This window comes from Lontra canadensis, unplaced genomic scaffold, assembly GCF_010015895.1.
Source record: "Lontra canadensis isolate GAN:19392208 unplaced genomic scaffold, GSC_riverotter_1.0 scaffold101, whole genome shotgun sequence".
NCBI classification, from domain to species: domain Eukaryota; kingdom Metazoa; phylum Chordata; class Mammalia; order Carnivora; family Mustelidae; genus Lontra; species Lontra canadensis.
In genome coordinates, this window is record NW_022631095.1 from 4,854,907 (window position 1) to 4,878,942 (window position 24,036).

Sequence of the window (24,036 nt, forward strand, 5' to 3'; positions counted from 1 at the left end):
TATTATTTATAAGCTGCTATCATCACTTTGGTCTAACCCACTCGAAAGACTTTTTAATATTTCAGAAACAGACAAGCCTAGCATCACCCAAGCTGATTCGCAGTCTTAGTCATACAAACCCTGCCCCCCAAAGGAGGCTGCGAGATGACTTCATGCTAAATGTCTCCATGGGCACGCAGAGGGAAGGAACAGACCCTCGGGCCCTCAGGGCCCCCCAAGCAGAGCCCAGACACGGTAGTCAAGAGTGGTGTGGCCTCTTTGAGCCCAAGCCCGGCCCCTCCCGGCCCGGCCCTGCTCCCTGCCAGGCAATGGGCCAAGGCCCCCCGGGCACATTCTCCCACCAACTCCTCCAACAATGCCATCCCCCCCACTTCAGACAGAAACGCACATGGGTCCAAAGAAGTTCAACAACATGCCAGAAGCCGTACAGGGAGGGACCCGAAGCCCGGGTTCCAATCTAGCTCGAGTTCTGCACAGATGAATTCTATTTCCCTACTAAGCCGTATTTCTGGAAGTCATTCCAGGTAGAGGCGACAGTGAGTGCTAAGCTCTAGGGTCACAGACCTGAGGGCCGGGGCGGGGTGTCACCTCCAGCTGCGGATGTGTGATCGGTACACCTGGGGTATATGCCAAGCAGGGTGGGGGGCACTCGCTTCACGATCCTCGACCTGGACTATAGAGGGAGTTTAAGGTTTAAAAAAAAAAAAAAAGTGAAACACAGACAGAAAGGCTTAATACAGCCTCTCAGGGACGGGAGGTTGGCCCAGGTCTTTCTCTGCGACATCTTTAAGAGATGAGCCAGTCTCTCCCTTCCCACACCGCTCCCACCACCCTGACCTGAGGAACACTGAGACCCCAAGACTCAGGGCATGTCCTCCCCTGCAATCTACCCCCAGTGGCGGGGACCCTGACGGTCCATGACGCTGGTGACAAAGGCAGAGATTTTGTGGCAGAACCATGGGTAACATGGTGTACAGAGACGCTATTAATGTCTCGAGCATCTTCTCCTGAAGAGAGATCTCTCGAGCGACTACATTTCCACAGGGTGGAAGTCTGAAGCCATCAATGTAAAAAGGGCTTTGCTTTCTGCAACTGTTCCTTCTACCCAAGGACTTCCTTACTCTGTTGTAGTTCGTTTCCTTTGGGGGGAAAAAAATCACTCTTCCATTTTAAAGAGTTAATTGATTTTGTCTGCAAATAAATAAATGACTAAATTTTCTTCTGTGCTGCCTCAAAGTTCCATTTAATACCATCATCTCTGGCTATGTCTTGAGCACCTTCTCATAAGAAGGGTGTTTGAAGTCCTATTTGATCCACCACGTCCTGGCGATGCCACACTCTGGGACAGCTTCTCCCTCCAGGGTACATTTTCCCATTTGTAAAATGAGGACGATAATATCAAGACCAGAAGTTACACCCCGAGTACTTTCCATGAACTGGCCCATCACGCTCACGATCTCACTTCATCCCCACAGTGACCCGACAAAGACAGGCATTATGAGTCTCATCCCCATTTTGCAGATAAGAAACTGAGGCTTATCCAGGTTAACTGGCCGGCAGTTACAGGTGGTACCGGTTGGGTTTGTATTGGACTAGCCTTATTCCAAAAGCCACACTGGAACCATGACGCCCCCTGAGGGGATTAGATTAAGTAAAATAGCTCAGAGCTCTATAATCTGGTTCACTGATGGTCTTACAGGTGAGGAGGGGCGCCGACCAGCTCATGCTGCTCGAGGGTGGAGCCTTGTGCCTCGCCCAGCTCAGTGCTGGACCTCGAGACCCTTGCAGCCTCGGCCAACTCTTCCTGACCCACCTCCTGTCTTTCTTGGGGACAGAGGCCACCTGCACAGTGGTGACACCGCCTCTGCCTCATATGCTGAGCCAAGGGGAGGCAGGAAGAGCACGGCCAGAGACCTTGGCTGGACGTTTTACTCCAGGAGCCAAGTAGATCCAGCCAAGTTCAAGATCAACACCCTCCCCCCCACGCGTGCACATGCGCACACACGCGCGCGCGCACACACACACACACACACACACATACACACACACACAGAAGCCGTACCTACTAAGAGACCCTTTGACATGAGGGAGGGACGGGTGGGGCTTTGAAAAACCCAGGTTTGGGGACATATCTTGGGGAAGCCCTAGGGCAGCTGCACGCAGGGTGGGGCAGGGGGTGGGGAGGACTTGTCCTGGTAATTGCACCCAGAACTGTCCAGGGAACCCCCTCAGTAAACCGCTGCTCCTGCAGAGACGGGGCGCCTGATGCCCACTGGCACACATTGAGGACCAGACACTTGGAAAGGCCCCTTTCGGGTCTTGTTTTTGCTCAAGCCATCACCATTTGTGTCTCCTGAATTAAATTTAATTCAAAGGGTTGCCCTGGGCCCAGGAAAAGGTCAGCGAGCTAGGGTAAGAACGGTCTGGCAAAGGAAGAGTCTCCCAAAGTTCGGCAGCTCCAGGCAGCGCCCCCGGGTCGGTCTGGGTGGAGCGGGCTGAGCCCGGGTCTCTCCCAGACTGTCCCCGAGAGGGGGCTGCAGGCGGCCTTTCCCCATGTCTCCAAGCAGGCTCCCAAGGCAGGGACAACAAATGTCTTTATCGGCCCCTCACTGGCCTATAAACAGAGAAGGTCCTAGAATACCTCTGTCTTAGCTGCCCCACTCTTCAGCCCCAGCAAAAAAAAAAAAAAAAATAGAGTTTCACTTTATGGTTCCAGCCTCAACTCCCTTTGCTTTCCCTTCCCGGTCACAGCTTCCTGCCTTTAAATTCCCCATTTCTCCAGTGTCACAGACCCTCTGGGGGGCACTTTAGCCATGGAAGTCTATGAGATGAAAAGCTTCATCACAGCTTTGACATGCTCAGGACATGCTGGTGGGAGTCCATGGTGGTCCAGAGAGGGGGCCACCTTCATCCCTGTGGTGGGCCCTCAGGACAATCTACTTCTGTCTGTTTACAGAGCCTAGGATGGCAGATGGGAGGAAGGACGGGGTGTGTGTGTGTGTGTGAGAAAGAGAGAGAGAGAGAGACCAGGTTTCTCTCTTCCTGCCTCTTCTGTCCCCTGTCTTTAATGCCAAGCCCTCCTCTCCTGATTCTCCAGACCATGGCTGCCCGGAAGCTGGGGTCCTGCAGCCCCCTGGCACATGGCATCAGCCATCCCAGGCCTCCAGCTAAGAGCGAGGGAATGATTGATGTACAGAAAGGTCCCCATGGATGAAGACAGGGGTCCTCTTCCTTGGGCACCCGGAAGTCCTTGAGAGAGAGGCTGTTGGTCTCTCCACACTATGTCAGCCTCCATTCTGACACCAGAGAACCAAGAAGGTGAGAAGAGAACAGCTACAAGGGATTTGACCAGATGGAGCCTTGACTGGACCCCAGACCCACCCAACTCCAAAGTCCCAGCTCCTCCCAAGGGACCACTCTGCCATTTTGGTCACCTGGCTGGGCCAGGTCTTCCACAACTACGCTCGTTGCCGAAGCAGGTGGGTTCCGCAGTCTCCGGTCAGAAAGTGCACACTTTCCACGACCAGGATGGATTCCCACATGTCACCAGCTCAGGGGGTGCCCTTTCCCTCAGAGGGATAGCAACAGTCTTCTTTGGTATTTCTGTTGTGCTTTTAGATGACATGATGTTGCAACTGTCAGAGGCTGGGAGGCAGCCGGGCAAGAGAAGTGAGGCTCAAGCATACCTCCCGGGCCTTCTTTCCTCAAAGCTCCCCCTCAGGGGATGCACGCTCAGATCGAGCCCAGGCACACAAGCACATTCTCCCTCCAAAGGGAGCCTCACACCTTTGGGGGTCCTTCCTGCCATGGCAGGAGCCTCCCTCCCCTCTGGCCACAGCAGAAGAGATCTTCCCCAAGGACAGCTGCAACAGACCTGCCTGCCCCAGCCTGGCCACTGGGCCTGGAGTGTCTGCGGGCCCCTGGGAAGATTCTGGATTCTGATCTCACTTGCAAGCGGTGGGTGGGGTGCTGTCTGGCAGGGAGGCCTGCCTGCCAGGGGGCCCCCAATGGTGCTGCCCAGAGCCCTCCAAAGCAGGGACAAGGCCCCTACCCAACCACCTCCTTCCTCCCCTTCCTCCCCAGCTGTCCTCATCACAGGGCATTTCTGTCTAAAGTGCCACCTGCTGTGCCCACGGCCCCAACCCCACCCAGGCAAGGGACTGCCCTTGAGCCTGCATGTGAGGAAGGGGCGCATTTAAGATTTTCTTTCAAGCTCGCTGCCACACAGAGATGTCGAGGAGGGACTGACGCCTATCTTACAGGTCAGAAAACTGAGGCTCAGATCTGCGCCAAGGCCTAACGCAGAAACCTCTACACTTGCCTTTACACCACGAAAAGGTTTGAGTTTCAACCTCAAGCTGAAGAATGCCGAAAGGAAGCCTGTCAAGTTCCCTTACCCGAGCCTCACTGGACTGAATGGTTTTTACGAAGGCACGAAGACAGCCTTTCTGTTGGGCAGTGGTAATCCCTCGCGTTTCTGCACCAGGTTTGACCTTTCCCAGCAGCTGTGCAACAGGCTGTCTCCTGTTTACAAGGAATGATCCACGGAGGTTCAGCAGGTCTCATGGGTTTTTTTCTTTTCAATAGAGGCCATTCGATCAATGTAAAACTAAACCTGATTTAATGGAAAGACTCACGTTTAAAATTTTGCAAATCAAAATCATTTGTGTGTCCGATTTTTTAAAACCAAACTATCAGATGAAACTTCCATGCTGTCACAGAAGGACCCCAGGAAGAGAGTCAGCGGGCATCGGTGGGCTGGCTTCAGAAGCACATACATGCTCTCCTGCTCAGTGAACACCAGGCTGGGGCCGGCAGTCAGGTCACAGTTGGCTCCTGGTGGCTCGTCTCGGCTGCAGAGCAGGCAAAAGCCCTCCTTGCTAAACTGGGAGACTTTGGGCAAGTCACTGAATTACTCTAGTGCCTCAATCTCCCCATCCTTCCCATGAGGCTACTGGTGCCTGACCTACAAGAGTGGTGATTCATTATATTGTCCAATATACACTCATTGAGCACCTACTGTATGCCATGGATTCTTCTAGTTGCTGGAAATAGAGTAGAGAATGAAACAGACAAGGTCCCTGTTCTCACAGAATTTATTTTTTAATGCAGACGTGGGGGAGGGAGGTAGTAAACCAGAAATAGGATTATTCCCAAGGATGAAGACAAACAGGAGGAGGTGACAGAGTGGGGGGGGCGCACCGCCGAGTGTGGGGTTATGTGGGCAAAGGGTGAGCTGAGACAGATGAAAAGGAGCCAGCCAGCTCTGGAGAGAACAGTGAAGACAAAGAAAACTTAAAATGCGAGGGCCCCACATGGGACAAGTTAGGTGTGTCTGAGGGACAGAGCACAGACGAGCCCAGTTGCCACAGCCACGGAAGGGAGAGGGCAGAGAGCGGCGAGCCTGGGCACCCAGCCCCGCAGCCAGCCAGCAGTCAGTGCCCACGGATATCATCGCTCCTGGTAGACGTGGCCCACAGAAAGCACATAAACCAGCAGTTCTGGAAGGTGCAGAGTCCAACAGCACTACCAGACCCCCACGACTCTCAGACCCATCATGAGACCTAGGAAATAACCCCGAATGCCGTCTGCAGCAATGACAGAAACTAATAGAGAATTTAGTGTGCACCAGACCTGAGGAGTAGGAGAGGCTCTGAATTCCTTTTTTTTTTTTTTTAAGATTTTTTTTATTTATTTGACAGAAAGAGAGAAAGAGAGAGATCACAAGTAGGTAGCAGACAGGGGGCGGGGGTAAGAAGCAGGCTCTCCGCTGAGCAGGGAGCCTGATGTGGGGCTCGATCCCAGGACCCTGAGATCATGACCTGAGCCGAAGGCAGAGGCTTAACCCACTGAGCCACCCAGGTGCCCCGAGGCTCTGAATTCTTAATCCTCCCGGGGAGATGGTACCCAAAGACTGGGTGGTGCTCCAGCCACAGACGGGGAAGGAACAATTCTCACACCTCCAAACTCACCCCTGGTGTGAGAACCGTCCCCTGCCAGCACCTGGACACACTCCCGCCCCACAGCCCAGAGACAAAGACTGAAAGGAAGAGGAGTTGAAGGCTGACCCACTGGCCTTCTCAGCACAGGCCACGTGGAATCTCACCTTCAGACAGGTTTGGGGGCAGTTATTAATAAAAAGAAGCACCTCTGGATATCTCAGCTGCCATGGCCAAGATCAACTCATACTCAAGGCTAATTAAATGGAAAAGTCCAAGGGCTAGCTCACGAAGACAATCTCATGGCCAGGCCTGGCTACATAATTTGCATAGCCCAGTGCAAAATGAAAATGTAGTGTAAAAAAATGATGAAATTTTTTTAAAAGCTTTCATTCATTCATTCATTTAAAGAGCATGAGCAGGGGGAGAAGCAGAGAGAAAGGGAGAGACAGAATCTTCAGCAAACTCCCCGCTGAGCATAGAGCCTGACATGGGGCTCCATCCCATGACCCTGAGATCATGACCTGAGCTGAAACCAAGAGTCAGACGCTTAACCAACTGAGCCACCCAGATGCCCAGATAAAATGATGAACAACTTCAAAATGGTCACAGCAGAGCGCTAAGGTGAGCATAAGTCCCTTCTACGAGCTGCTGCGAGAGCCACTGCACTAGTCATCTGCACATAAAGAAGCCAGCCTCAACAACGGGGTAGGGGACAAAGTTTTAAGCCCTAGCACCAGTAGAACGGAAAATGCCCGGAAATCAGACCTGTGTGATCTGCTGTGACGTGGTGTGGACTGGGGAATGGAACCTTCCCCCCGCGAGACTCAGCTTCCTTGTCCAGAACAACGGGGATCATGGGATCACATCCTCTGGGCTGCTGCCCTGCTGGGTCTGTTAGGAGCAGCTGGTGAGCTCAGGAAGGTAGAGGTGCCAGGGATGGGGAGGTCCTGCAGCATGCGAAGGAGCCTCAGTGTTCCCCAAAACAGGCAGACTGCTTGATTTCTGAAGAACAATGACATTCCCCAGCAATTAAACCAGATTAACATAATTCAAACAAAACATCTAATTTTAGCTGCGTGTAACAATTCCCCCTCACCAGAACAGACACCGCTGCCTCCCCTTGTAGGAGCTCAGCACCCAAGAGAGAGAGGCAGGAAGGCAACCAAACCACTTCGACACAGGCCTCTTCCCCAGGCAGGCACCAGACTGTGTCCACTTCACAGCCAAAGGACAGGCTCCTGGCTGCCTTCCGCTGTATCCAGCACCCAGAATGCGGTGCATTCCGCTGGCCTGGTTCCTCGGAGCTGCGCTCGGCCACGCAGCAGGGCTCAGCAGTCACAGCAGCCCCTCTAGGACCAGAGACACGGTGACAGCCCGGCCCGAGTAGGAAGCAGGAGCCCCGGGGCTCTCCCAGGGCCCGGGGTCCCACGGCCTCAGTTGTCCTGCCCATGAAATAGGAACAGTGATGCCTGATTGGCCTCCCTTGCTCCAAGAGTTGTTTAAGACGTTAAGGATTGTTATTCTGTGGATCTCTGCTGAGTGAGCATCATCAGGTTCATTCAATCAACCCACCGGTTCTGGGGAGGCAGAGAAGACCAACTACAGCACTGTGCACAGACCAACGAGAAAAAGAAGCGTTTAATCCCAGGAACGCAGGCAGTACCCAAGGGTCAGACCCAGCCCCCACAAGCGAAGAATGATTTTTACATTTTTAAGTGGTGGGGTTGAGGGGTGGGGAAGAATAACATTTTGTAACATGTGAAAATAAACGCCATTCAAGTTTCAGTGCCCCTCAATAAAGTCATACTGGAATACAGCCCTGCTCATTCATTTGTGTACTGTCCGTGGCTGCCTTTATGCCACAGGGACAGAGGCGAATGCCTGCAACAGAGACTCAGGGAAGGCTTCCTGGAAGGGGTGGTATTTTTTTCTGGATCTGGAAGATGAATAGGAGTTCATTTTATAGCCAAGAGGAGAAGGGTTTCAGACTTGGTGGATAGCACTGCCGGCATGAACAAGGTCTGGGGGACACAGCAGCATGCAGGAAATGACCAGCATGTTATTTACAGAAGATAAAGAGGAGGAGGAAAAGGAGGGAAGGGCATGAAGCTGAAAGAAGACTTGGGCCAAGTATGAAGAGTGCAGCCTACCTGCAAGGGAGCTCTTCTCGTGCCCTCTTTCCTTAAGAAAGCAGCACAGTGAGATAGTAGGTATCTAAGACACATAATAGCAGGTAACCAAGGTAGATAGATGGGTAGACAGACAGACAGGCAGGCAGACTCAAGGGACAAGACCTTGCCTCCCAATAGTACCCAGAAGAGCCAGGCTCAGGCCCTGCTCAGCGCGGAGCCTGGGGGAGGTCACCCCCTGCATCCAGGCCTCAGGTCCCATCCGTAGAGTGATCAGGTCATATCTGATGAACGCGTCTCGAAGGCCAGGGAAGCGCGGAACAGATTAAGTGCCCACACCAGGCCACGGCTGGCAGCGCATCAGGCCCTGAACATACCCAGGGCCGCACGTGGCACCAAAGAGAGTTAATTAGGGCAGTGGGACGAGGACCAGTTTGGAATCATCTTTCCAGGGCGCATCTCCTTCCATCAGGCCTAGCGAGGACTTAGGCTCCCTGTAGCCTCCTGGTGGAGGTGCCGGTAGTTCCTGCAGCCCCTCTGCCCGCAGTGCATAAACTGCCGATTTCTGCATGTTCTTGCTATGCTGCCTTCATGCAGTGTGGCTGTTTCTCCCCAGGTCAGAAGAACCCCCATCCCCCCTTCCTTCTCTGAGTTCCCCCCACCATGTGCTCAAAGAATCACAGCCTGCAATTCCTCACTAGAGCACAGAAGCTGTAGCCTAGAGAGCTGGTTCTGGGATTTGCTTGGCCAGTCGAGACAGCTGTGTGATCTGGGCACTTCATTGCCTTTCTCTGGAGGACAGTCCCTCCCCCCTCACCCCCCACCAACCCCAGGAAGGGATGGGGAATGAGATCTCCAAGGTCTCTTCCAGGCTGCTCTATCAGCTGGCCCACTCCGGGCCCCCTGTTCAACAGGTGAGAAAACAGAGGCCCAAAGAGGTGAAATGATTTTCCCAAGGTCCCCCAGCCACTTCCTGAGGGGCAGAGTCAGGACCAGCATCCTTGGTTCCTCCTGGTCCCATTCTCTGGCACTGGTCACGCACTGCCTTGTGTGTGTGTCTGTCTGTATCCCTGGGTCCAGCTGTAGCCCTGGGTCTCTCTCTGCATCCACAGATAGGGTCCATATCGACACCTGCGTCTCCATCCCCACATCTGTCTATCCCACGTCTATGTCTCCATCGCTAGACCCATATCTGCGGGATTCGCTCTGTTCTAGGGAACGCACGCCTTCTTATCACACGTGCTCTGGAGGATCGAGGAGGGCAGTGGGGGTGGGGCGGTATTTTATCTCTGAGTCAAGGGTAGAGTTCTCACCACGCCCTGGGCTCTGTGTTAGTGCTTACATGCCCCACATCCTCCTGGAGCACTACTTTCATTACCTTTGATCCTCAGAACACCCCCAGAGGCCGGAAGGTGAAGGTTTCCAAATCCCATAGCCGGTGTGAAATGGGAAAGCAGCTTCCTGCTTCTCCCACGGGCTGTCAGGAGGGCAACCGGAATCAGGAAAGACCTTCAGCTGGGGTGGAACTGGAGTACTGAACTCTTTCGATAATACTGACTCCTGGTAACTCAGTCAGTGATGAAGCTGGGATTTTCCAAAAATGTGCAATTCCTCTCTAAAAGGGATTCTAAAAAGCCATGATTGTCTGGCAAACCACATCATGTATCCAACAGCAAATTGCCTGTTCTTTGGGCCATGGGTTTGCCCGAGTCAGCTTTCCAGGAAAACGCAGGCAGCCAGGGCTGCTCGAGCCCCCTCCCCCATTGGAGGCAGGGCCTCCTGGGCTCCCTCAAGCTCCAAGGGCTCCCCCCAAGCTCTACCTCCTGGGTTCCCCCAAGCTGGGGCTGGGGGAGGGAGGGAGGAGGCTCACTTTGCTCATGACCTTGAAAGCAATTCAGCGTGTGAGAAATCCAGTCACCTTGCACTGAAAATAGAAGGCTCTCCGACTCCCGAATTCTCCATTCACCTGCCGCAGGTACTCTCTGCCCTCCCAGAGGTTATGCTTTGCTGCAAACATAGAAGGAAGTACCTCACCGGCCTCAGCAGAAGGTTTATAGAGTCACAGGGGAGTCTGATTATACAGGCTTTCCAAAAGCATACACTCCAAGGACCGGATCTGTTCACCTTGAGCATGGCGACCTTCCAAGAGCCCAAGAGGCTCCCATGCTTTATCAGCACACCTTCTCCCCTTGACCTGCCCGCGGGAGCAGCAGTGTCGTGGGGATAACAGACGGGATGGGGTGAGTTTCAACCAGCTGAACCAGAACCCTACGTTGAGCGGCCCTTCACACTTTTGCTAACACTCCTATACCCTGCAATCTGGTATCCAGCTGGACCACCAGACAGTCCCCCTCCCCACCCCAGATTTTGCCAGCACACCTGATAAGCCGGCTGGCATCTAGGAACCATTTTGTCCCTTGGCCTTGTAAATTCGCAGAATCTCAGAATCACAGGTACCCCCCAGAAGCCCTCTAAACCAATCCCCTTACTTTAGAGGAAGGGAAACTGAGGCTCAAAAGAGCATGCAAAGGTACACAAGAGAGTGGAAAGAAGCAGGTCACAGCTCTCTTAATGCCAAGGTGTATTCTTTTCATCCACAATCACAAGAAGTCAATGCTTGTAAATCAGAGGGGTGGTATGGAAGGAAGGAGAGGCTCCATCATTATTCATTCATTCATTTGAGGGGGGGAAGGACAGAGGGAAAGAGTCTTAAGCAGACCCCATGCTGAGTGTGGAGACCAACACGGGGCTCAATCTCACAATCCTGTGATCATGACCTGAGCCAAAACCAAGAGTCGCAGGCTCAACTGACTGTGCCACCCAGGCGCCCCAGGAGAGGCTCCATTAATTGCCAGGGAGTGATTTCATTTCCTGACTGGGTCCATAATCCTCTGTTGTCCTGGGACTTAGCTGAAAGTGCCATTAGCTTTAAAAGCCTTGGGAAACTCCCCGGACCCATATATAGTGGCTGAGTGGGAAGGGATCCTGGATGCCACCTTCCCAGCCTCCCCTCAGGGCTGGCACCCATCCTATCACATCTCTGACCCAGATTCAGAAGAGCTGCTTGGAGGAAGCGAAGCTGGGCTTTAAGAGAGAGTAGGGAGTAGGCTGAGTTCCAGAGCGGACCTGGCGTGTGAAAGTGCAGTGCTGGGAGCACCGTATGGGGGGTGATGAGGGATAAGACCCTCATGGCAGGCAGACCACGAACAGCCTTGGAAGCTGTGGGACAGAGTCTGACTTTATCCTAAGGGGACGGGAAGTACCAAAAGGTCTTTGTGAAGGAAAGGGATGCCTATCCCACAGTGTTTGTAAAAGCATGACTCTGGCTCTAAAGTCAAGAGCGGATGGGAAAGGCAAACCTTAAAGGACCTTATTGCAGGAATGATACGTGGGCAAGAGCAGCAGAGACGCAGTCGGGGGCAGAGAAAGGCGGATTCACAGGCAACATCCTAAATGTTCTGCCCACCGATGATGGTACGGCTTCATCCTGGGATAGAATCATAACGTTTTCCCTTTCTAGGTCCTGTCGGGATGCTGCCCACGTGGAGTGAGTGTCAAGGTTCATCCACACGGTTTGTAATCCAGATGTCCCCCCAGTGCAGGTCTGCTCAATAGCGAGGCCAAAGGGCTGAGGCGCCTGTGAGAGGGTAGAAGACATTGTTCGAAGACTTTGATCGCAGTCTGCTTTACCTAAAGCAGGTAGCGAAGCCCGTCTGCTCAAGAAGCCTGCGATAGCAACCTGGTCCCAAACACATTGCTCAACATCGGTAGCCAGCACGGGGTCCCCTCCATGGGCGCTGCAGCTGTCCCCAAGCAGAGGAGGCTCGTGGGCTGACTCGGCCACACATGGGCCAGCCCACGGCATCCCCAGGCAGGGCAAGGCAAGCAAGGGGCTGCCCTGCCCACCAGCACCCCCGAGCCTAAGACCAACAGGGCAGAGTTCTGGTTCCAGAGTGGCTGAGACCAAAGCAGCTCTTTCCAAATGGCATTCAGAGGAATTTGCCAAATCTCTGTGCCAGAGGAGAGTCTCAAACCTCCAGAAACGCAATACAACTCTATGGACATTCCAGACTTTGAAGCTTTTCTGACCTGAGCTGTTTCCAATTCTTCACTTTGGAGTTTTAGATCAGGTTCACGGTTCTCCACCGTCTTTCCTAATTCATTTAAGAACTTTCACCTTTTTTTTCCAAGATTTATTTATTTGAGAGAGAGAGAACAGAACAGAGGGAAGGGCAGAGGGATAAAGAGAACCTTAAGCAGGCTGCATGCTGAGAGCAGAGCCCAGCACGGGACTGGATCTACCCACCCCAAGATCACGACTTGAGCCGAAATCAGGAATCAGACGCCAAACCAACTGAGCCACCCCAGTGCCCCCAGACTTTCACCTTTTAAGTTGTATTCAGAGTCAAAGAGGAGAAGGCCAGTGGTCCCATTAAAAATCTTCATTTATTGGTCTATTTGGTGCCCTAAGTGCAGAGTTCTCTCTGCCACCCACCCCCACGTGCATACTCAAGGGGGTTAATTAGCAACTTGCCCAAAGTCCCCAGCTCGAAAACATCAGAGCCAGGACACCAACACATGACCATCTGAATCCATGTCCCCCCAAAGCTCGTATCTCTTTATTGCTGCATTGACATCACAATCAAACATGACTCCCCAATGCATCCTGAAGTCCTTCAAATTTCCTGGTCACCTTGCAAAGGGAGCATACTAGAGTCATATGGGGCAGGTAACCTAACCTCGTCTATTACTTGGGAGGCAATGTTCTCACTGATTTCTGACAGACAAGCTGGCATTCGTGTGTGAGCAAAAGACTCAGCCAGCCTCTGCGCCCGGCTGGCTCAGTGGGTAGAGCCTGTGATTCTTGATCCTGGGGTCATGAGTTCAAGCCCTACATTAGGTGTAGCGCTTACTTTAAAAAAAAAAAAAAAAAAAAAAGACTCAACAGACAGCAAGATCTAAAGGCAGAGAAAGCACACATACCCTAAGTACCAGAAGGAGCTCCGAGTCCAGCTGAGCTCAGCATGCAGAAAGGAGATGAAATGGGAAAGGCAGTTATGGGCTAGACTGGTGGCAGGCAGGGGTGGGGGTTCCAAGGAGCCCAGAGTAATGAGCCTGGACTATATTCTAAGGGCAATTAGGAAGCCACGGAAGGATTTAAAGGAGGGAGTGTCGAAATCTGATTTGCATTTTTGGAAGATCACTCTGGCTGCCGAATGGAGGATTAGACCCAACACATACACATTTTCAAGTTGGTTTACAAGGGATGGCTTCACATGCCAAGACCCAACGGCCCAGACTTTTGGGACCACACTCCAGCTCCGTTTTGAGCCAGTACATTCTGTTACCTACTTGGCTCTAGTCCACACCACCTTGGAATTCTTTATTGGGGGATGTGACGTCATCTATAAATTCCTGCCTTCACCTCCAGACACGGAGGCAGAGAAGGCTGGCTCTCCTTTCTCACAAGCCGGGCATCCTCTGCCTTTGCTTTTAATTACATTTACATTGCATTTTTAATTACACTACATCTTAAACATATTCCTACTTTTTTATTAGAAACATATTCTTAAAGACAAATTCTTTTAAGCATCATTTGTAGTGAATAGATAGCATTTTGCCATAGGGGTGATGGTGCTGAAGTCCTTCGTTGAAAGGATGTCAGTCCTGCCTCCCCTTGCCCCTTCCCCCAACCAAGCCCAGGGCCTTTCCTTCCCTGCAGGCGAGAGCGTCCACCAGTCAGATCTCTTAGTTTCACAAGGCTGGTAGGGCTTGTCACGTGCATGTGCCCTAGTTAAAGCAATCACTCAGAAGATGTGCACTCCAGGGCCTTGCTGGAGAGCGTAGACTAGAACCGACACCTCTCTCTTCCACCGCCAGCCCAAAAGACTCCCTGATATTTAAGAACCTTTTCTATTAGCTCTCTCCCTCTCTCAACCGAGAGTTCCAGGAAGCTACCTGACAATCCGTGCTCCCAAAAGAATTCATCATTTTCTTCCTAAGCTCTTCCCTCCTCTTTCCTAGCTCAATGAAAGGCATCACCAACTAACTAGCCCAACACCAAGTCAGACATGAGGTCTTTTGAACATTTAATCATACACACACACACACACACACACACACACACGCTAATAGGTTAACATAAGTTAAGATCAGCCTTGACTACTTACTGGTACCCACTCTATTACAACAAAGACCATTTTTTTTCTACCACCCAAATAGCTAATTTGCCACATGCTTTCCGTCCCCAGGAGCTGCCCCAGCTCAAATCAGCCTGCCCCTCAGCTGGATTAGCCTTCAACATACCATAGAGTTTCTGTGGCAAGGCATGGGAACTATTCAGACTTCTGCCTGGAGCCCCTCAGGTTGCCTCTGCCCTTTGGACATGGCTGGACCCGTGCCTCGGCTCTCTCTGCTGTCCCTTCCAGGGCTCCCTCACCCTGCTTTCTCTGTTCCCACTGTTGAGCCCACAGTTCCCAGCCCACTGCCCGCTCCAGACCTCTTAGCTGCCCTCCACACAGGCTTTTGCCTCCGCTGAATGGCTGGCCCACTGAAGACCCATCCTCGACCCCCAGAAGCCTCTGGGCCGCCTCCCCAAGCCATTCCTCCTTCGAGCCTGGCCAGGCTTACTTCTCCCATAGGACTGGCCACAGTGCTTAACCCAGCCCTTTACTTTCCCCGTTCCTGCAGGGAATGAGAGTCTGACCCTGGGTGCGGGTGGGGTCAGGCACCTGTGTGTCCAGCAACCTCCCCTTGGGTGAGGCTTGAATAGACCAAACCAGAAAGCCTTTGTTCTGCTGGACACGCAGGTGCCTGACCACACCTTCAGACTCCGAAGATAGAGAGGGGCAGGTCTGTGGTTAATGAGCCCTCTCCCCCAGCTGGTCTGATATTAGCAAAGTGGAGAGACCCCTGGCCCCATTACCCCGTCTCTTTCCCCGTGGGTCTCACCTGGGTGTCTGGGAGCTGTCCTTTAATCTCAGAACTGAGTGGAGGAGTCATAGACCTCTTTCTTTTTCCCCATAGTGCTTCCTCTCGCTCCGTGCCCTCCTCTCCCAATTCCACTTTAATAACAGTCGCTGCCTTCTAACAGCCCATGCCTGTCTTCTTTCTGACCGCACTCTGCTCCCTCAGCCATACTTAAACCACTTGACTTCTTTGGAGCAGCAGAGGACACCCCAGGCATCCAGCAATGGATGGATGGGAGAACTCCGGGCAAAAGCCGGGCCACCCTCCCCTCCCGTTCCCAGCAGGCCCCGCTTCCCCAACACCAAGTCCAGCTGTCGGCAAGCAGTTCACATGAAGGCCCAAGACCCCCCGGGGGACCAGAGACTCCTCCATGTAACAAGCAAAAGTCTCAGAGAGGAGGAAAGAACAGAGGATAATGGCAGAAATGCTGGCACTCTGTAGCTACTCATTATTAAACAATTATATGGACAAGAAGCTGACTATGTGGTAGGCAGAGAAATCTCCCACACACAAAATAAAGGGGAAATAGCCATTTGGTGAAGCAGAAGAGCCAGAAATAGAGCAGGTAACCCCCAGGATTTAGTTTTCAGCCACTCTTTTCATTTGGTCTGTTGTCTTAAATGGGGGGGGGGGGTTGGGAAGACTCCCACAGTCACAAAGGCTGCTCCTGAGACCTACAGAGGAGCCTGTGGACGTGCATGTCCCAACGGGAATCCAGATGCCAGCGCTCCTGTCCTAAACCCAGATCACCTGCCTCCGTTCTGTCCTGGGTCACTTGCTCCTCTGGCAGCTTTCCCATGAATTTGCAAGTCCTTCCAGAGAAGGCAGGGGAAACATCGTCAGTGCTGTCTCCCTTCTCAGTGCCTCACACAGCTTTGACTGTCCTGAGGGCGTGTCACATACCTAAGCAGGCAGCCTTGGGCCAAGTCTACAAATAAAGCTCGGAAGCCAGGCTGGGCTGGAGCCCCGCTCTGCACTATGTGAGGCTCCAGGGAGACGATGCCTGTAGGACACGCAGGCTCTTGATAAATACAGACCCCTCCTTTGATAAACAAAGCAGCCTGCTTTTGCCATAGCATTGTCAAGGATGTTCTGAAATGGACAGAAATGTACTGAAGCGGAAAAAGTATTACGGCCTTATCAAAGACACGGAGAAATGATCTTTGAAGGCAACCAGCCAGTCACATTGGGAGCAAAGGAAACAAGTTGTTGTTTTTTTAATTGGCTGGCCATTAAATCTTCTTTGCTTAAGCTTTGAGTGTCTATAATGCACATTCCCCTTTCTTGGAGCAGGTGTTACGTGTCCACTCTGAAGATGCCCAGAGTTTCCCTGGAGGGGTCTGGTCTGCCCCTAACACCATGTGTTCCATTATCTTGATATTACACACCCTGGATTTATCAGCCATGGTTCAACTGGTGATGGTAGTCTCAGATAATTTAGGAACCACTGTCACCTTCCCCTTTTGATATACAGTTACATTGCCATGTGGGACTTTAATAAAGCCCACCTCAAAGTTTCAAACTGGACCCATGAAGCTAAGTCTGCAATGATAAATTTTGTTAAAATAGGATATTCATTCCTTTCCTGAAAATGAAATGAAGATATGATTTAAAGTAACTTTTTCTCATTTACCAGCACTGAAATAATAATATGCTGGCCTTCCCAGGCACACATCAAACTTTCATACCCCCGACGAGAAGGCCAGGCAGGAGCTTTGGCATTGGATTCATTAGAAAGAATACTTTAATTAATAATTGTTATGTTGTTAATGATAACCTTTTAAATATCAGGGGAGTTTTAAAGTTTACAAAGCACACTCATCTGATTCTCATCCCTATTTTGCAGATGAGCAAACTGAGGCTCAGAGAAATTCAGAGGCTTATTCACGCACATGTAGCTGGAACCTCCAGAACTGACTCCAAGCCCTTCACACTGTAGAGCGAGAGGATTTTGAGCTGCTTTCCCAGAACCGGAAATGGAGGTATGGAGCCAAGCAAAGCTTACTTGCTTTTTTCCAAAATGAAACATTGATGACTTTGCTTTAGGCAGAATAATTCAGGGAAAAAATAGATTTACTTGGTTCCAATTCTGTAGGGCCAACTCTTCCAAAATCAAATAGAAAGACCAAGAAAAAAAAATCTGAAAATCTGAATCAGTTACATGTAGCTTCTGAATCAATTCAAGTCATAAATACTTATTGAATTTGTAAACATGAAGACTCAGACTTTGGCTTCAAGGAGCTTACAGTTTAATAGAAAGGATAAAACAAGAATGTGTGCCCGCACAAGAGTGCACTGCCCCTACCCCGCCCCCTGCAGGACAAAGGTCTACAGGGGAGGAGGAACCAGGGCATGGAGGTGAGGAGGGGACATTCAGGAAGTGTTCCCTGAAGAATGGACTGACAGGCTCTGGCACCAAAGGAGGAAGATGTGGATAAGGGCTCTGGCTCTACAAGGGCATTACCAAGGCAAAGTATGGGGATGAGCTCAAATAGGGGGGAATGCCTGGCACTTGGTCCCATTCACTAGTGTCTGCTCATTTTTGTTGAAAGAAGGAGGAAGGAGCCTCAGAATGGTGTTAAGAAAAAGCCATAGTGAGAGGAGATAAGCAGAACTGGTGAGCCAGCAGTTTTCCAGGCTGAACAAGGGAAGAGACAAGTCATGGAGCTGCCCGGCATGGTCCACTTCGCCGTGAGGCTGTATGTGTTTTTGGCTCTGAGTTTCTCGGCTGCCGCCCCTCCTACTTTGAGCAGTGGCTGCGAGGAGCAAAAGATGTGCAAACTGCAGAGCGCTGGACATCATTGAGGGTGTAGTGTCTATGGTCACAAGACCCCGCTCTCTTGGTCTAGCGAATGGTTGGGGGGGGTGACGGGAGCAGCTGGGGAACAGCCCCCAGCGCCATGGTCCCTGCAGCAGGGCGGGAAGCACTGGATTGGGAGAGGAACCCAGAGCAGACTGGGAAAGTTTGCACAACTTCAGCCACTGCCAGTAGCTCCCAGAGCTCCAGAAGGACAGGTTATGGCCAGTTTTTGGAGGGTCCTGAGATCCCAAAATAAGAAGAGATGCCAAAGCAGGGCTACCAGAGTTGTGGTGTATTTTAAAGCCTTGCAAGTAATAAATTAACACCTTTAATAATGAACATGCAGTGCACCTTGGTTATGCTATTCAAAAGCCAAAGAGAGACTTTATATACAAGGATCGATTCATACGGCGACATATACTAGTGATGTAACGTGGCAGTAGGACCTAGATTTAAAGATAAGTGCTGAACCCCATTCTCTTTCCAGCCTGTCTTCCAGATCTCAGATGGAAAGGATAAACTCACTGGCAGACAACAGCAGAAGTTTACGTCTGAGACCCTTACAATTAGGAGACGTGGGCCCCCATGACGCTCCGGCTTCACTTCCTTCCCTTCCTCCCACTCTTGCTCACCCCTCCCCCTCCCTACCCCCACCACCCTCCTGGCCTCGACCACTCCAGACTCATGGGGGTCAGCCCAAGTCTCCCCTGTGAGTCCAATCACAGGATCACACACAAGGACAGGTCCACAGTCCAGGAGCGGGGCTTTGCCCCACGGTGCAAGGGGGGCTGAGTGCTCTCCAGGGCACCCTGCCTGGTCTGGAAAGACCCATGGGCACTGCTGCACAGCAGAGGGGTGAAGTCTACTTTCCGCTCCTTGGCTCGCTTGGCTTGTTCTCTGCTCTCTTCTTCTTGGCTCCTTGAGGCCCTGTGCAAACACTGCTGTTCCAAATGGCTAAAACCACTTGACGTTCAGTGTAGCAGAGACCCTATAAGAACTAAATGCATGCCCTGTGGTGGAATTCACTGCACCAAGAAATTAGCTCGTCCCACTGCCTACCAAAGATGCTCTACAGCTTTGCCAATGATTAGAAGAGAAACACCAGACTTTCTTCAGATGCCCCCAAAAGACCTTCAAAGTATATATTGTTCACCTGAAGCTGTGCCTATGACCAAGACAACATCAAAGCAAGCTGGGACAAATATATTCATCTGCTCATTCAACCAATCATCCCATACGCGTTTACTGCACACCTATTATGTGTCAGGTACTGGGGATACAGCCAGGAATAGGGCATGATCTCACCGAAAGCAGAGGATGAGGCAGGGGGACAGAAGCAGGCACAAGGAGGAGAGCTCAGTAAATGCCCTCCCAGGGTACTAACAGGTGCAGCAGGTAGCAAGATTAACTGAACCCCATAAAGCAGAGCTGAGCAGCCAGGCCCTCCTCTCACTAGCAGTCTCGCTCATGCCTTCATCCTCTCCTCCTTTACTGAATTCTGACCCTCCTCCCATGCAGGGCCTCACTTCCTCTCCAACCTCCCCATCCTCCTCTCCAAACCTCAAGCCCTGGGTAAACATAAAAAGCACACATCTTCCTGTGCCCAAGGCATCCTCAGCCTGAGAAAGCTTTCATTCTTCATGCAAATGCCTGCTTTATACACGCTTGGCCATTTATTTATTTCCACCCCAGCCTTCAGAAGCAGGGGGACTTATCAGTAAATGTCATGGATTCCGGGTTGTTGTTTTTTTTCCTTCTTTAAAGCTGCAGATCTGACATCCAGCATCTGACAAGGATGCGTGCTCCACAAACAGAAAACTGAATGGAGCCCCAGAAGAATGCAGGCATCTTTAGAGCTCCAGAGTTTTAGCTCAGTTCCCTGTGTTGAGGTGGTTTCTATCTGTGTCAGTCAGTGCGTCACAACACCAGCCTCCACCCCCACTGCTCAGCACCCCTTAGCAAGCGCCTGCCCACACAGTATCATCAACCATAAAAACTGCAACCAGTGTTGAAGTTACAACCACGGTTCTTTCTACAAACGGGGAGGGATTCGGTTCTGCTCAGTCAGTCCCCGCTAAGTAGGTTACCCACGGAACAAACACCTTTCCTTTCCGTAAATTCAGAATGCCCTTGGCTCGGGTATATGTTCCTATGAGTTACCAATTCACTGGAATAAAATGTTCACTTGCCTCTGTGAAGTTCCTTCTTCGTGCTGATGACAAGGATGGTTCCACGGCAGCCCCAGCCTGTGGGGACCAACGCTAAAGTCCCCACCTGCTTGATTTTAATCATCTTTCCCTTCAAAGGTTCCTTCATTGGCCCAGGTTAGACTTCACCTCATATGAACCTTCAACCCTGGCCATCTGCTTCCCCACCCCCTACGGCAGCTTCCTCTGCCTCCTCTAAATATCTCTTTCTGCATGGTTCTGCCCTCCCTCCCCTTTCCCTCCAGACCCCTCCACCTTCTTGTGATTTTGCGTTTTTCTATAAGTGTTAACTCTAGTCTCAAGGCTGTGCCCAGAGCTAGGAGACCTCACAGTCATTACAGAATAGAAACGAAGCACCCCGAACCTCACTCCATACCATACCCTCCTTGCCCCAAGAATCACCTCTGAGAGTTTATGTCACCGCTATCACTTCGACTTAAGATTTCCCTGTTACTGTCCTATCCGTCCTAGCACCCAGGGTACTGCATACAATAATGAATATCCATATGGAAGATTTCTGAATGCTTACTGACGCAGTATGCTACAACCAGCTAGAAAACAAAATAACACCGCTCAGGGGGAGGGAAATCTCTTTTCACCCAGCACTCACAATGGACATAAAGTTCATAAGAATGTAAAGATTAAGACCAAAGAGGTAAAAAGAATATTGAGATTGCCACTCTTCTGCGTGTGTATTATAGGCAGTTGGGATGCAGAGTTATATTAAAGGGAGCTTTGTAGGATGGAAAGAAACCAAAGAAGAAGAAGGGAGAGTTCTGTTTTGACTATTGCTCAAAAAAATTATTTAAGGTATCAGGAGCATCAAGGAAGAAGCTCCAGAGCAAGAAGTGGGATAAAAACACTGAGTGAGCAGTTTGGGAGAGGATCAGCTTGGCTCCTAAAGCAATAGGCAGGAATGGAAATAGAGAGCACGCTTTTCTAACAAGAAGTTCACATTCATGCCAAGGAAGTGGGTGAGCACTGTCAGATATAATCAGCCTTCCCCCTGTCTGACTCACAGGATGGGCTCTGGTATTTCAGACCCTAGCAGAAGGACTTGAGATTCTCTCCGTGGCACCAGCCCAAACTCTGATTCACCGTAGGTTTGGGGAAGGCCTCTTTTTTGGTCCTGCTATAGGGGTGGTGCCTTTGGGAAACTACTATTTACACACACATCATGGAAATCCCTTGAGGGAGGAGGGGCTGGCTCTTGAAGGGGTGCAGGAAAGCCTAGAGTGGGCTGGTTAATTCGGTTACAGTCAGAGAACATCTCTGTCCCTGTGTCTCATCTCTAGGAAAAGGCTGGATGTGGGTCCCGCTGACCAACTGCTAAGTGGAGTGTGACCCACAAGCTGTCTTTTCTCCACACTCTGCTGTCAACCAAGGCTCCAAACTTCTTTCTCAGAGTGAGACAATTTCAGTGGGGGGCGGGGGGGGGCAAACCGAAAACGTTTCCTTCTCGATCAAGACCAGTGCCTCTGCCCAGAACCCTGAGGGGTCCCATTCCCTGGTGAGTAAGCTTGTAGGCTGTGCCCCACACGGACTTCTTTGGGTTAAAATGGCTCTCCTGATGATCGAGTTCCGCCCTACCTCCACTTCCCAGAACTGCATCATGTACTCCTGGCCTCCTCCATGGGGAGGAGGGGTGCCTCTAAAACACCTCTCAGCTGGAGCCCTCTACCCAATTAACTGCACCCTCCCTTTATAATGAAAGATAATTCAGAGGAAGAGGTGTTTCTCAACACAGGTGTTTCTAGAGATGCTTTGAGTAAGGTGTAGGGAGACCCCAGACCAGAAGGGAAGTGCCCAACACACCAACAGCTGCTCTAAGGGGTCTGGGTCATGGAGTGGGGGCAGGGCAATACCTTGTCTCGGTATTCCTCTACAAAAAGGCAGACCTGTTCTCTGACCAGGCTCTTGGGCCAAGCTGGACAGCACCCGTGTCTGGCTTCCAAAGGAACTTCCCCTCCTGGCCATCAGTCGCTCATCTTGAGTGACCTGAACAGAAGATGCTGCCAAATGCCCCGGAGGCATGCCTTTCTGCCGCTGGACTCAGAGGGTTAGGAAAGACTCTTCTTGAGCTCGAGATGGGTCGAGGAAGGACAGGAGACCCTCCCCCCCCCCCCACGCCCCACACCCTGGTTCAGAGACTTGGGAACGAAGCTCTCCTTGTGGGAGCGTGGGTCACCGGGGGAGGCGCCGGGCAGAGCAGCCTCGGGAGCCCGGAGCCGCAGCTCCCCAAACCAGCTTCCTTGCAAAGCCAGGAGAGGCGGCGAGCCCGAGCGGAGCAGCCCGTCACCCTCGCCGGCCGCTGGGAGGCCGGAAAAGTTCCTCCCGGAGCCGGGCGGGCTTGCCGGTATCTGTCCACGGTGCTGAAAGGTCCTCGCGGCCGCCCGGCCGGCGGGCTTCAGCGCGCCCTCAGCCTCCTGGCCGCCCGCTCTGCCCTTCCAGCCTCTTGCCCTGTCCTCTGCCCCGCGACACCGAAGCCTCTTCCCTCCTTCTCCCCCACCCCGCGCCTTCCACTCTCGAGCGGCATCAACTCCGCCGGCGCCCGGGTCCCCGCGCCCCCACCTCGTTCTTACGTCCGCCGAGCCCCTTCCCCCAGCGACCACCTCCAGGGCGCCTCTGCCACCGGGCTGTCGCCGCCGCCCCCCTCTTACCTTCTTCTTTCGGTCACGGGAGCGGTTCCTCCGCTTCCTGTTGGATTCCTCCTTCTCCTTCTGCTCCTGGAGGGCCTGCGCCTCGATGTCTTTGATTTTCTTCAGCTGTTTGGCCGCCTGAGCCATGGCGGGTCACGGTGCTCCGGTCCCCGCCTCCCGGACCCCTCACACTTGGCAATCCAGGTGGCGACACCCTCCCGAGGAGGAAAAAAAATGAGTCTCTGCTCCGCGGAGGGGGGAGCTTCTTAACCCACCGCGGGAAGGATGCGACCCGGTCGGCGGGGGAGGCGCCTGCGAGACGCTCGGAGGGAGAGGCGCGCCGTGGCTGCCCGGCGGCCCCCGGATGGCGCCTCCCGCCGCGGCCGGAGCACGCTCACCAGCGCCCGGGACGGGCTCTGGGCTCGGCCCCACCGCCTCCCTCCCTCCGTCCCTCCCTCCCTCTCCTGCGGCGGCCGCGGCGGCGGCGGCGGCGGCGGCGCGGGGGGCGGGGGCGGGGAGGCGGCTGGTACTGCGGCGAGCCGAGAGCTGCTAGCGGGCCGGGGAGGAGGCGGACTCCAGCAGTTAACGCAGGAGGGCGCAGGGGCCGCTCGCAGCCGGGGGGCCCGGCCGGCCCGACGAGGCTGGGCGCGCTGGGCGCCCGCGCTGGTGCATTGCTAGCGGCCGGCTACAGGCAGGCGGGCGGGCCGGGCTTCCACCACTGCAGTGTAGCCGCCGCCGCGGCCGCCAGACGCACGGGCCCCCGTGCCGTCGGGTCTCAGGGAACAAAGCCGACCACTCTACCCCGAGCTATTGGGGCGCCGCGGGGGACCCTACTGCGGGCGGCCTCGCCGCGCCGGGGGGCAAGGGGAGGCTGCGGCGGGCGGCGGGTCCCGGCGCCCGGGGGACCCCGCAGACCAGCGCGCCTGGAGGCAGCGGCGGAAGCCACTGCACCGCCGGGCGCGGAGGCCCGGACCGCGCGGCAGGGGCGGGGGCGAGGGCGGGGCTGGGGCCGGGCCTCGGGGCGCCCCCCCGCGGCGGCCGCGGCCAGCCTGGGACAAGCCAGCGCCGAGCCGCTGAGGTCGTCCCGCCGGGGGCCCCCGCGGAGGGGCGCGCGCGGTGCCAAGGCTCCCCGGGGAAGAGCCCGTCCCCCCCACCCGCCCCCCGTCTTTCGCTTAGAGCTTAGGGCCTTTCATTTGCATATTTGCCAATTATAGCTTGAAAACGTGTCCAAGATGAAGTGAGCAGTTTTCCCTTGAGTTCCCTTTTGATGGGAGTGGAACTAGGTTTTTGCACCAAGGACCGCCCCCCCCCCCCCCCCCCCCCCCCCCCCCCCCCCCACCCCCCCTCCCC

General features: G+C 53.2%; 1 protein-coding gene across 12 annotated transcripts in view; it reads right to left on the reverse strand.

Moving 5' to 3' along the window:
• ANK1 (ankyrin 1) overlaps positions 1 to 23,089 on the reverse strand; it is a 206,343-nt gene extending 183,254 nt beyond the window's left edge. For 3 of the 12 annotated variants that reach the window (XM_032837956.1, XM_032837948.1, XM_032837944.1), the window contains exon 1: positions 22,708 to 23,088. In XM_032837956.1, the coding sequence (XP_032693847.1) occupies positions 22,708 to 22,833 (126 nt within the window). In that variant the 5' untranslated portion in view covers positions 22,834 to 23,088. Of the gene's footprint in view, positions 1 to 22,707 lie in introns of all 12 variants that reach the window. The other 9 variants (XM_032837943.1, XM_032837954.1, XM_032837942.1 and 6 more) reach the window with 4 other exon arrangements.
• Positions 23,090 to 24,036: the final 947 nt, after the last annotated feature.